We start from the raw sequence: 13,561 nt of genomic DNA on the forward strand, positions 1-13,561 counted from the left end.
CATGACAAGCATGAGTATCTTTTATTTTTTGTTTTACCACTAATATATTCATAGTGAAGTGCCATTGCACTGCAGGGGTTAAAACATTTCTCGGTTAAATCCCTGTGGCCGTGTTCAGCTGTAGCCAGGGCGGTGAATTACCACTAAGACAGCCCGCTGTACAACCTGCGACTGAAAAGGCGATGCAGACACGGAACATTTCCAGGAAGCTCCCACACAGCATCAGTGCCCCAGTTTTATTGGTGATATTAATTTCCATTACAGCACCACCCAAAACCTCAGCTGAGGCCTGACTTACCTGCATCTGGTGCTAGTAAAAATGGTCTGAAATGAAGGGCTTCTCAGCAAGGCACCAGTGGCACCAGGCTCATGCTGCCAGAACAACCCCCAGGCTGTGCAGCACCTCCACTGGGGGCCACGTCAGATACTTTAAACACTAGATAGCAGCTCTGCACGATGTGAAACCTCAGGGTAGCTGAAGGACAGAAGAAAGCCCACTCAAGCAATCTGATGTTTCAGCCTGCAGCACATCTGCTGTATAAAATACGTGCCCATGATTTAGGGTAGAAAAAAGAATTTTCTTGTTTGTGTTCTGTTCTTAGTTTGATACACTAATTAAAGGCTCTGTGTCATGATGACATCACTGCTGCCTAGTAAGTAACAGGAGCATCCACTGATCGGTAACTACTCAAGTTTGCTGCCTTGGTCTATGACATATTTGGAGATGCACAATCTGCAACGCTATAATCTCCAGCTTTAGAGACAAATAATGCACTAGAGCAGTAATTTTGGTGCAGACACATAATTTCCAGAAGATGTATGAAAAGATGTCAGAGACTTGCCTTCATTTTATACTTCCTTTATTAGTAAATGAGTGTTACCTTGAGTAGTTGTCCTAGGCTGTCTGTCCTGATGGAAGATGACAGAAATTCTGCCTTAGACAACTGAGTATATATACGTGAAAGAGTTTTTCATAAAACATTGAAGTGAATTTAATCAACTTTATTTAGCACAAGAGATCAAGCTTGAATGTTCTCTGATATTCACTAGCAATGCCATTTATCTCAAAAAACTCTCCAGTCTACGCTACATCTATTTGAAGAGAATACCAACCACGTTTGATTTTCTTGGATTATTTAATGCTTTAATTTCACTTGCTTTTAGGAGTTGGAGTCAGGCATACAAACCAGCTACAAAATCTCTTGGGATTCTTTCTCGAAGAATAAAATAATCAACTTGATGTATGAAGACATGATTCAAACTAGAGAAGTTACTGCTGTTAGGAGTGGATTAGTTAAAACTGCTTGGCATCAGGAGATAGTTATCTATATTTGCCTGTATTAGAAGGAAACCCAATCTGATAAATTTTATGAAATGGCTTTTAAAGTGTATTTTTAAAGAAGGTCTAATATTTACTAGCTTAATCAGTACTACTGTTTATATATTTTTACAGGTTAGGGAAGGTAAAGAGTAATTCCTGGAGTGTAACTCCTCAAACATAACAATTTATGTGCCAAATGAAATCCATTGCTGGTGTTTCTTAAAAGCTTTGCAAAAGTAAGTAAAGCAGCATTAACCTCCCCAAGCTCACCAGGCTCCTGACTTTCATCAGCATTCAATTGTTGATGAATTGCCAACATTTTTGAAGTAAAAACCGTATAAACAAAAGTACAAATATATTTAAAATGTAAATGCTTTTTGGGGGAGATCAAGGAAGAGATTAAATACCTCAGTCTGGCGAAGGATGTAAAGATCTTCCTTAAACTCCCCTTTGACTTCAGTAGACATAAACATTTGCTTGAAGTTTGGCATGCTCAGAGCTTTGAAGACTAAATTCACAGGCAGGTTAGGGAATTGCAGCACGGAGCAGTATCCTGCCCAGTTTGGGAGCCCAGCCACATACTCAGTCTGCAGGCTGGACTTAGATGTCTACAAACATGGCAAACTTAGGTAGGGTCCAAGCACAAGGAACACTGAGTGCAGAGAGCGGGGGCAACCTTAGCTAATGGGCAATTAGGAGGAAAAAGCCTTTAGCTTGTCCTAATTGTGAATTTGGGCCCCTTGCTGCCGTTGATGCAGAGCTGGGATGGGTGCAATGGCCAGCCTCCTTTAGAAGTCAGGACCACACAGGACCATGGGGTCCTTCTGAAGAACATGCAGAGGGAAGGTACGGCGCCACGGGCTCCTTTGCGAGAGTCGCTGTGCAGGTGCCTTTCCTTCCTCTGCCAAAGCGTGTTTGCTCCAACAAACATCAGGATAAAAAGGGCCGGGGGATATTAGCTTCCAGTAGTATTTTATGGCAGCCCCCAGTCCACCTCTGCTTCCAGCCACAGAGAGGATGAGATGATGGGCATATTGTTGCCCACCCCCACCAAGTTTCAATGTCTTGGTGCTCAGCACATCCCAGCGTCACTCAGCTGAGGGGAAATCTTGCAGGTTGCTGCAGCAGTGAAAGCAACGGGCGCATGGCCATCTGTTGTGCCCAGCATGAGGTGGCAGCTGTATTTCGAAAAACTAAAATTTTGGTTTTAGACTTTTACAGGAACAGATAGGTTAGTTACAGATATCTGCATCTTCCGCTGGATGCAGTCCCAACTTTTCACCTAACAGTGATTTACAGCCCAGCCCCAAATCTTCAGCAAGTTTAAATGTAACTGTTCTGTAATTAATTTCAATTACACCTTCTTGGTGCTTCACTGTATGTTCCTGAGGCTCCTAAGGCCCATACCTTTACTGAGTCTCTCCACAGTCAATTTGCCTATAGTCTGTGTTGTCCTCCTGTCATTTCTAGTGGTGCCAGATAAAATTTTCAAAACGATTCAAAGCAATTCTCATGGAAAAAGTATATATTCCTCATGGGCATCATTTTCATGATACAGTAAAATGGGAAAATCTCAGTGGTCAAGTTATCATTTATCTTATTCTATTCTATCACCTTAAAATCACAATGCTCTTGCACTTACCTTTTATCTAACGGAAGAGTTCACATGAGCATAGTAATGGCATTGAAAACAGCTAATGATCTTCCATTCATGTTGCATGGGGGCAGGAAATCAGGTGATCAAAATGCAGCTGCCCAAACCCATATGCATTGATTAAAAAGCCATATATATGGCATATTGAGGGTGGTGGTGGTGGTCACACTGTGCATCTTCAATCAATGTGATTAAATGCTTTCCAGAGATACCAGTCTTACTTTTGTCAAAGGAATCAAGTATTTTGTTTCATTTCTGTATGTGTAGGCAGAAGATGGGATCCATTATACGATTTTTTAATTTTATGTATAAACAGAACACTATACAAGATGGAGGTAATTTGTGACCTGGTACATTGTAAAAAATGACCATGTAAGCACTGATTTTCTCATTTTCTTCAGTTTAAAAACAGTTGTGGGGGAGGAAAGACACTGCTTGGAGGGGGTGAGAAAAGGAAACAGGGGAAAGAACGATTTAAAAATAAAAAAAAGGTAAAAATTTCAGCCTGATTCAATTTGTGGTTTGTAATGTTGCAATGAACAAGCTGGACTTCAAAACATTCAGCTGTGTAGGATGCCCCTTAGTGGTTGAATATAAACACTGTTGACACAAGAAATAATTTTAAACATGGAAAAAAACCCCCAAAATAGTATTTGTATTTAGTAACTGAGAACAAAGGATTTGAAACGCTAACATGCACAGAAGAGCCTACAAAGCCATGTTTAGATAAAACATCAGAAACAGTTGGAAAAATGCAAACCGATAGTAAGAAAACATTCCTGAATAAGCTATTGCACTGAGTGAGAAGAACAAGAAAACAAGGGAAAAGGAGGGGAAAAAAGGTCAATCTCTATTTTTATTTTAATCACAATCTACATTACGGGATGAGTGGGCTTCGCAGAGGCATACAATCAGATACTGAACTCTGCAATGAAACCCAACCCAGTATTTTTACTGATACTTTCTAGAGTAGAGAGTTTCTGTACACAATTATGAAGTTATCTGGCCTGCTGCCACAGTTCCTTCCCAACATCATATGGATGGCGTAGCCTGTGGCCATATCTGCTGTGGCAGAAGGTAACCAGCTTGTGTTAAAATACACAAAGATTTTTACACAAAAGGCATCAAGAAATGTTTAAGATTCAGTAGGAAAAATTAGGGTGCACAAATTCTGTAATACACACAAATGCACATATCTAGTTAGATATAACAGCACAAACCAGTCTAACTCTTCTCATAAGGAATATATTGCTTCTAACTTTTCCTTTTCAAAACCAGTGTTTGCACAGTAAATCTGCAAAAGCTGCAACAAGGTGACACTAACGAAGCATGGCACCCTCATCGATCTGTTTACACCTACTCTGATTTTAACTGTATTTTATACCTTTAGATCTCTCTCAATGTATACACGGGATAACAAAGAAAGTCCATTGTATTTATAGACGGTTTGTCTTTGGAAAACTGATGCCTCTGTTAGTCATTGTTTTTTTTCTTTCTTGAAGAAGTCTGTAATTCGTCCATCTTTTTAACTTTGCCTGTAGAAATCACAGCTGCAAAGTGTCTCATTACCTCCACACCAGTTACTGAGGCAGAAAAGCCACGCATCAGCACTACTGATGTAAGCCTTTACTTCTTGGGTCACATCCCAATGCAGCTTGAAGGGTCAAGGGAAGTCTCTTTTGAGTTAGCTGGTGTGTGCTGTAGCTGGATATACTGATCCCAAACATTCCCAGTAGCACCGCTGCCCGTTGCAGCAAGGTGTCTGACGAGTTGGTAACGATTTTTCCTGCAGCTTGAGTCTATGGGAGAAACAGGGCAAATTACATGCTGATTCAGCTGAGGGCAACACAAAAGTGTGTCTTTGGAACCTACAAAGCACTTTTTTCTTCTATATGTCATAGAGTATGACTCTGCTTTTTGCTGAAGAGTATTCGGCACAAACCACTGCACATTTTGCAGGGCTCCTCTTTTTATGGCTTTGTAAAAGAAAAGACACATTTCTAATATGATCTCTCTCATTTGTAACTCATCGATTTCAGTGACTTTAATGGGATTCCCTCTGGCTACTTGGCTGAAAGGGGAGCTGAATTAAGTGTGGAGGCTTAGGCATAAAAGAGAAGGGACTCTCTTGTTCCGTGAAGTTCAAAGATCTCCTTCCCACAGATTAGCTGCTAACACAGTGATGCTCCCTTGAATGTTAGTTATTAATTCAGGAAAGCAAGGCTAAAAGGGATCAGTATCATCTTTTGTTAGCTCCACAGGTGGGACTAGACCAAGCAGACAAGTTTTAACACAGTCTCTTTCTCAAGTCTAACAAAGTAGCAGGAAATGCCAATCAAAGTAAAGATAAAAAAAAATATATATTTACTGATAATCTGAATAACAGTCAGAACAGAAATCAAGTTACTGTTGCTTGCTAGGACATACGATACACTGACCAAGAAGCAGAAACACAGTTGCACAGACTCCCTAGAAAGCAAAACAGAAATTCCTATACGTATTGGCGCTGTGAGTTAAAACATACAATGCGCCTTTCTAGTTACAGCATTTCTTATATGAAATCATGACTAGGCCTGAAATAATGACTTTTGTGTACTCTCCCTTGCAGTCCACGGACGGAAAGCATGGCACCACTGGCAGGAGTGACATGTTCCAAGGAACCTGATTTTCACTTCCAGATTCTAGATTTTTTATGTGAGGTTAAATAATCAGAGCTGAGTGCTCTGACCTTGATAAACGTGTCTGACGGTGTGGGTAGCTACTTCAGCAGCAGAATAAATGATGGCAAAATAAATTCCAAATAAAATTACTGCTTAAGGTGATATCAAGAGATATGCAGGAGGTGTGAAAGAACTTCCACTGCTGGGACTGAAACACAGTATCCTTAGCTCACCCCCTCAGCTACGCAACTATCACCTCTCAGCTACTATCGTCTATGATTTGGATGCAGATCACATTGCTAAGAGCCATCAGATTTTCCAACAAAAGGATATACACTGTAAATATCAAAATATGGAGTACAATAAAGAAGATGCTCTACTTCGATGTATATATATATTTGGGCTGGTTTATTCTCAATTATGTAGCTAATTTAAAACATTTTCTATGCATGCCTTTTTTATTTATTTTTTTTTCTTTTCATATAATAATTGATACTCTGGTCCACCAGTGTTCCAGAGGCCAATACTGGCTGTGGTTTCTTTATCATATAAATAGAAGCTGCTTGATGCATTTCACTGACAGCTCTTTTGAGTTGCTTAGGAACTCAGCATCCTTCTTCCCATTAACATTCTCCTACTGCCCCAAACACACAAAGCCACTGCAAGAGAAAATGGTGGAGAAGTATTTCCTCTTTAAGCACTGCAGAAACATAAACTCCTTCCAAGTAGTCTGCATTCAGTATTCCAGCATGACACCAATTATGAAGAATTATCATAATTCATTTACTTTTCAGCAGAGGCTTAATTAAGACTTCTTCTACTTGTTACGCAAGTTAACCCACCAGAAGCCAGCGTTCCCTTGGGTTGACCATGCAATAATTTGAAATGAAATCAGTCTGAGCAAAAGAAATACTGGTATTTCAAAGATGTAATTAAAAGCAGAAAAAAAGGACAGAATTTTCATACCTGCAACAACCTTATATACCCAGGTGTCATTCTCCGGAGAGAAGCAATCATGATTTCTGAGTCTTTGCAAAATTTCAGACCCTGCAATTTTAGAACACACAAACCATTACTAAATCCCAGGGAGTTTTACAAGCTGACCCTTTACTGAAACATAAGATTAAGTCTAATATGGTTTGCGACAATGCCAAAAGCACTCCAAGAAGCAAGGTATGCAAACATTTTTTCCTCACCTGATGCTCTTTTCCCTCGAGCCCGTTACATGCTTAAGGTCCTAGGGGTATATAAAGCCCAGCTCAGTTGCATAACCTGTCACATGGGATCTGTCTGCACCGCTTAGGTGTTGGCAGAGCCATAACTGTTCTGCCTGGGGCCAGGTATGTCTTGCAATATTGGAAAACTCTTTGGGAATGCCTGAAGCTCATTAAGAGAGTAACTGACAGCTGACCTCCTTAAGAACAAAAGGGCCTAAGCCTGCTTTATAGATAGTACTGGACATAAAAAAAGGTCACTATAGCATTTTGTATCGTAGAGTGACAATGCAAATAGGATTGGATGGATTTTATGCAACTTAGAGCACACATTTATACCCACAGGATGACCTGACTCGGTAGGAAGCTTAATGCAGCCATGACCTGACTTGAAAGGATATGCTAGTATAATAGGGTTATTTGGAGGCACGTTTAAAAATAAGTTCCCTCTTTTCTGATAGCCTTCTCTTTTACTCAGCATTATGCATGTTCTTGACCCTTTTTCTACTGCTAAAGCTTTACTACTAAAAATATCTAATCTAATGCTGCTATTGCTACCTTCTGTTAACTGTGATTTTTTTTCACTGTAGTGAGCTTGGATTCAGTTCTGCTCCTGGGGTCGTATAGCACACGATCTGAGAAATGGTGGTAAAATCTAATCTACAAAAGTAATTTCTCTTTCTTTTAGGAGTGTACATGGAAAGACTGCTGAGAAAGCTCCTTTTCCCCATTATCAATACATGCAGCCTTGAATATGGATAGCAAGGCAGAATATAGCTGCAGTTGCAGTCCTACTTCTAAGCATGCAGGGTAAAAATGTTCAGGTGGTGTAAGTCAGTATAGCACTGGTGTGCAGAGTGAGCCCACATGGGTTTTTATCACAAGCACTCCACAGAACAGCGCTGATTTACACCCCTTTAGCCTGTGCTACAGCAGCCTAAAGCTCTCTGAGAAATATTCCTGCCATAAAAGAGCAGAAACATGATATGTTTCTACTTGGAGAAATACTCTACATTAGGTATTCCACAATGATACCACTTATCAGGAATCCACAAAACTCATTTACTTTTCAGCAGATGCTTAATTAATGTTATATAAAGGCACACTGTTGTTTTCTTCTGAGACTCTGGCTTATATGGCATGCAGTGGGAAGATCTTACTTGCCTCTCACTGCACCACATTTATACCACGTGAACCCCATCGGCATCAGTGGAGTTATATGTCGTTCACAAAAAAGGTAACAGACTTGAACTCATCCTATAGCGTCAATCTAAATACTAAAAGCAAGAGACTGGCAGCCTGCCATCTGTTGTAGTTTGGTTTTTTTTTAATACGGAACTTGCACAGTGACTTCATGCTAAACCTTAAGTGCTGTATACTGTAGCTACAGGAAATGTATCAACAGGAAACAATCAATATAAAATTGGGAGCTGACTGAAATTAATGGAAAATGTACCAGTAAGTACAAGTCACTGTACCTGCCCAAATGCATTTGGGATGAAAACCTCTACTATAAAAAAGCTTTTTTTTTTTTTTTATTTTTTGTTCTTGTTTCTCATTGTATGCCCCATACTAACTTCCCTGCACAAACAGGAGAGCACCTGGGCTTGCTGAGCAAAGCAGGACAAGGCTAATGCTGCAGAGTCCATGTTCTTCTGGAAATACACAGAATGAGGAATTTTTCCTTTAAATTTCCAGTCTTGCCTGCATTCAAAGAAAAACCTACTTCCTACAGTATCAGTTTCAGGAGGTCCAAAAAATGTGTTACTACCAATTTCTGTCATTTTGTGTGTAACTCTTTCCATTCAGAGGATGGCAGTGAGATTCCTGTGGCAAGGTATTCAGAAAGGGAGAGCTTTCCAACCAAGTTGCTTTGTGCAGAAAATAAAAGGGAAGAGCATGCCTTGAATACCAAAGCTGTCTTTAAAAATGACTTATTTGCCGTACTCAACATATTGGCTTTCTGTAATTGCAGGTGTAATCAAAATCTGCATAACTTTCTGAGGACTCTGAAAGAATAACCCTCCCGAGCTGTTTCAGGAGAACTTTGAACAAACAAGGAGCTGCTCCTGTTCCTTTTGAAGTTCAAGCCTCTGAGAATTGAGCCCTGAGAGCCAGGATGCAGAGATGAACGTGCCCATCCTGGGCAGGGGACCGGCTAACAGAGGACGAAAAGCACAAGCCGCAAAGGGCTCTCTTGGCAAATACCTGGTGGTCCCACGCGCAGCGCAGACTACTCGCCTCGGTCATCTACTAATGCCTTCACTGCTTGATGGCGGCACTGTTTTCTAATAGCATCAAGCAGATAAGAATGCAAATGATATGCTGACATTCCCCCCATCCCAAAATTAAAGGTGAGGGACACTTTGAACCCAGCTGTCAATATTCACCACCTTGCACTCTATTTCCACGAAGAGAAGTAGTCAATAATGAAATTAAAAGTTTCTTTGCTGTAATCCTGTGCATTTGGGACCAGCAAGAGCTGCTTCCCCAAATGCATCAGGAATCAACCAACAGGAACAGCTTCTTTTCACACCATTAGAAGCCCCTCCTTGACCGGCACTCCCCGAAAAGCTTTTCATGCTGCCTGTGCTGCTCATGAGCGTGTCCCTGCCTCTCTGGAGCACGGTGCAGGGACATGCAGCATTACTCACCACAGCTCAGTGGCAAGCAGCAGGGCAAGCATGGCAGCCTGGGGCTCAGCCCCCCGCTCTTTCAGTCAGTTTTGCAGCCCACCCCAAGCTTGTGCCATTGACCGCTCCAAGACAGATGCCTCAAATATTTAGGCTGAAACTACACTAACCATTCCTGGACTTGCTGCTTTCTCTGTGTGCCCTGGACTTTGTTAGCTTCTCTTTCACAGACCACTGCTTCTTACATCACCCTGAATTCACTTTCAGATCCTTAAATATGTTGTCTCCTAAAATCAGCCTTAACTTTCCAGCCGTCTTTGCTGCCTGTGCTCTGTACAGTGATTCCTATTTTCCAGCTCATTTTCCCAGCTACTTTCCAGTATATTTACTTTTATCCTGACAAAAGCTATGTCAATGCTTCCCTCTACACCAATACTGCAGCTTTAGCACCAGAAACTTGCCTTCAGAAGAGGGGCCTGTACTGCTTTCTTCCGCTGGTCAGTTCTTGCTGTTGCAGACCCTTGTGAGAGCTGGAATAGCAGTGGTCTATGGCACTCGAGAGACTCTGGATGCTAGTGGGCCCGACTCTCACCCATATCGGAGTCCATTGCCTACATTTACCCATGCCTTTCCCCCCCCCCCCCCCCCCTCCGCTTTCTTATTTCTTAAAAAATCCTATTTCTAACAAGTTTTTAGCCACCCTGAACCAGAGGGAGGGAGGAGTGAGGCAAGCTGGTAACATGTGTGAATTAAACCGCAGGCAACAGCAGCAGGGGAGAGCGGTTTCTCTCATGCCTGCGTGGAAGCCCAGATTAAGGAGCTGCAGCCAACACGTGGCTGTTACACAAAGGATGCCCAGACACAAGGATCCATCAGTGGGGCCTGCGGCTGACAGCATGCACGGCCTTGCTTTTGGTGACAAATGGAAATGACCGAGGAAGGGAGAGGTGAGGGAAGGTCAGAGAGACAAAATAATAAAGGGGGAAAAAGGGAAACTCCGGCCAGTGGGAAGAGAGGTGATGGGAATGCCCAAGTGAGCAGCCTCCCCAGGGCTCCCCTCCAGTGCAGCAGCGTCACCCCAGAAAGCCCCTTGCAGAGGACGCAACTCTTATTGGGACCTGCTCAAACTGCTGGCGGTGGTTCATGCTTGTGATGCTGTCATCGCTGACTGGTGCTACGCTCCATGCACATGTACCATTCGGGTCCCAATCAACGGCGGGGGAAGCACGGGAAAGGCAGGTGATTCTCCCGCTGCTGCAGTTGCTTTCCACGAGGATCTGCCACAGCCACACTACCAGCTCTGCTGGGGCAAGGCCACAAGAATGAAAAAGCGAGAACAAGAACGTGATAAGACCAAGGAGGGGAAAATCCTTCCTCATGGGTGGCTGGGGTGACGGCCCCCCCACTGCCAAGGGAAGGCAGCCTGGACACCTGCAGACAGGAGGCTCTGGGCAGCACAGGGGCTGAGCCACCCAAGGCAATGCGGTGGCAAGTGTGCGCGTTTATGGGCCTCAGCTACTTGTGACCCACTATATGCTCAAGTGGTTGGAGCTGATGTCTGACAACAGTTGTTGCTCCTGCCTGATGAAGATTGCAGGCAGAACACTGCAGGGCATTGCTATGTGCAGTTGCATTTCTCAGCAGTAAACTGGTTTAAAGCAAGACTCTCCCCTGGCTTCCAGGGTCACTAAGCTTGACCTACTCTAGGCCTTCCACCCTGATACAGGGACAGCATTTTAAAAGAGTTTTTCCTGTACAGCACACAGAATTTTCATTCTATACCTGGACAACAACAGCAAAATTTATTACTTTGAAGTCATAATTCTGAAAATAATTCAGACACTTAGCTAAAGAAGTACTTTCCAAAATTCATCATCCTTAGCCAGGGTGGATGAATACAGGCAGGATCCTGAACCTACCATGGCTTCCACTGCAGCTTTTTGTGCGGGACAGGAGTAAACAGAGTGCTGTCACTGCAGGCAAATAAATAAACCAAACCATGAAGAAAACAAACAAGCAAAGCTTCCTCCACACACAACCATACGGCTAATCCTGGGCTTTTTGACTTTAACAGCTATTAGGTCTGAGAGTATGTCCTCACAAATCATTCTGTGCATTACTTAAAAGATTAAAGCTGGGCTAAAAGGAATTTTGCCTAGAACAAAGGTAATGAAAACATCAGCTCTGTAGGGGTAACAGGATTCGATACTGTCAGCTCATAGAAAAAAGCGACGGTCCTGCCCCAAAGAGCCTACAATCCATGGGGAGGCAGATGGATGCTACCAGATGGAGGAGCCCAGGGAAACAAAGAAAATATACTGCTTGGCATGCGAGGCAATGTTCTCAGCTCACTCAGCATCAGGTTGTTTCCAAATTTTTGTAGGCGTTGCAGCAAAGCACAGTGTTAAGGAGGGATGTGAAGGTGGTTAAAGAATTTTAAAATGATAAAGGCAAGCAAGGAACAGGAACATTGTTAGTCATATTGTTGCATTACACAGTAATAGCTTTTCGGAGCACAAAATTAGGGAGATTTATTGGAAGATGCTGATGACAGAAGTAGGAAATACTGTCAATAAAAGAAGACTGCAATACTGTGTAGATGAGCTGAGGCACAGACAGAAAATTGCAGATAGTTCTGTCCTCAAAGTCATCTAAGGTTACAGATAGACAGCAGCAAGAGACTGTTGCTGAGGCTTATGGAGTTACCATTGAAGTAGCTTAAACTACTCATTTATTTCCTGCTGAGAGCTCACTTGCTCACTCGTCACAGCTCCACTGCCAAGTGGTTACTCCTGTATTTGCAGCCTGCCTACTCACAGTGCTTTGATGCCATTGAGAGATGAAATAATGGAAACCGACTAAAAATTAACAGCGAAAGAATAGGAGAAAATCAAGTTAATTTCTGCTACAGGGAAAGAAGAACTTCAGCCATGAAAGAAGATTTTGTTAGAGACTGTTGCAGTTTGTTAGAAACTACAGGGGGGGAAAAAAAAATCCTGGATTTTTTTTTAAAGTATTTCCAAAACAAAGGTAGGTAAACACTACTGTCACTGGCAGCAGCACAGGTGTAGCACAAAGGCACTAGCCTAGCACAGTTCATCTGGAACCCAGTTCTGGTCAAGCAGGGTTGGATCCCTCTCTCCTAACTCCAAATGTGGCTAGCGCAGATGCCTGCCTCAGAACTAATCGCTCTAAACTCCCATTGTAATTTACCTATTTTAGATGTTTATGTTAAGATCAGGGAAAGAAGCGACGCTTGATAGTACAGTGAGTTAGTACAGCTAGCGCAGACATCAATAGTGTAAATGCGGCCAGTCATGTGAACTGCACCCCGCTCATTAGAGCAGCAGAATTAAAAGTAAAGCTGGTATGACGAACAGCTACTAAGATGACCAAAGCAAATGGGAAGTATGTATTACAAGAATAAGCTATGTTCAACCTCACAAAAGGAGGATTGTCAAACCCTTCTTCTCCTCTTAAGACACGGATGAGCAGCGCTGGCGCCCTTGAACACTGATTTTTGCCTCACTCCCCAACTACTGGATGTCGTCAACAGCCTAGTTTCATCTTCCCTTGCTCAGGGGAGGTCTTCATAGAGGGAAAGCAACATTGGTGGGAAAGCCAACACATGAGAAGGACTGCATTATGGCCATGCATACAAGGTGCTATCTGACCTGATAGGCAAGTACAGCACCCTTGGGGGGACCATCTCCAGTGTCCCTGTAGGCAGTCATTGCTCTACAGAACACTGCCAGTCCTGGCTGCCACTGACCCAAGAGCAATCAGCTGAGTGAATAAACTGTCAGTTTTTCTGTAGCCGTGTACTAGTACAGAAATTATGTATTCCTTTTACAACTGAAAACCAAAAAACCACGACTAAAATGAAAAAAAAACCCCACAAACAACCCCAAACCAAGAATACAAACAATGGGCATTAACAGACAGACTTAGGGTCTTTGCAGGTCTGAAGATCTTAACGGATGCTAGCACCTTTTTAAAAAGTACTGCTATAATTATGCCAGCCACTGGCAACTCCAATGTTTGGACCCACCTTAATATTTGTACAATTTTGCAGAATC

General features: G+C 42.5%; 1 protein-coding gene across 6 annotated transcripts in view; it reads right to left on the reverse strand.

The window, feature by feature from the left end:
• Positions 1–3,594: 3,594 nt before the first annotated feature.
• The window catches only part of ERICH1 (glutamate rich 1), a 102,953-nt gene continuing 92,986 nt past the window's right edge, over positions 3,595–13,561 (reverse strand). For 5 of the 6 annotated variants that reach the window (XR_008748091.1, XR_008748093.1, XR_008748090.1 and 2 more), the window contains 2 exons: positions 6,602–6,682; positions 3,595–4,774 (listed from right to left, as the gene is read on the reverse strand). Coding sequence is in view for 1 of the 6 variants with exons in the window: in XM_055810584.1 (XP_055666559.1) it covers positions 4,614–4,774; positions 6,602–6,682 (242 nt within the window). In the remaining 5 variants the exon portion in view is untranslated. Of the gene's footprint in view, positions 4,775–6,601; positions 6,683–6,831; positions 7,005–13,561 lie in introns of those variants that run through there. The other variant, XR_003554744.2, reaches the window with a different exon arrangement.

This window comes from Falco peregrinus, chromosome 7, assembly GCF_023634155.1.
Source record: "Falco peregrinus isolate bFalPer1 chromosome 7, bFalPer1.pri, whole genome shotgun sequence".
Classification (NCBI taxonomy): Eukaryota; Metazoa; Chordata; class Aves; order Falconiformes; family Falconidae; genus Falco; species Falco peregrinus.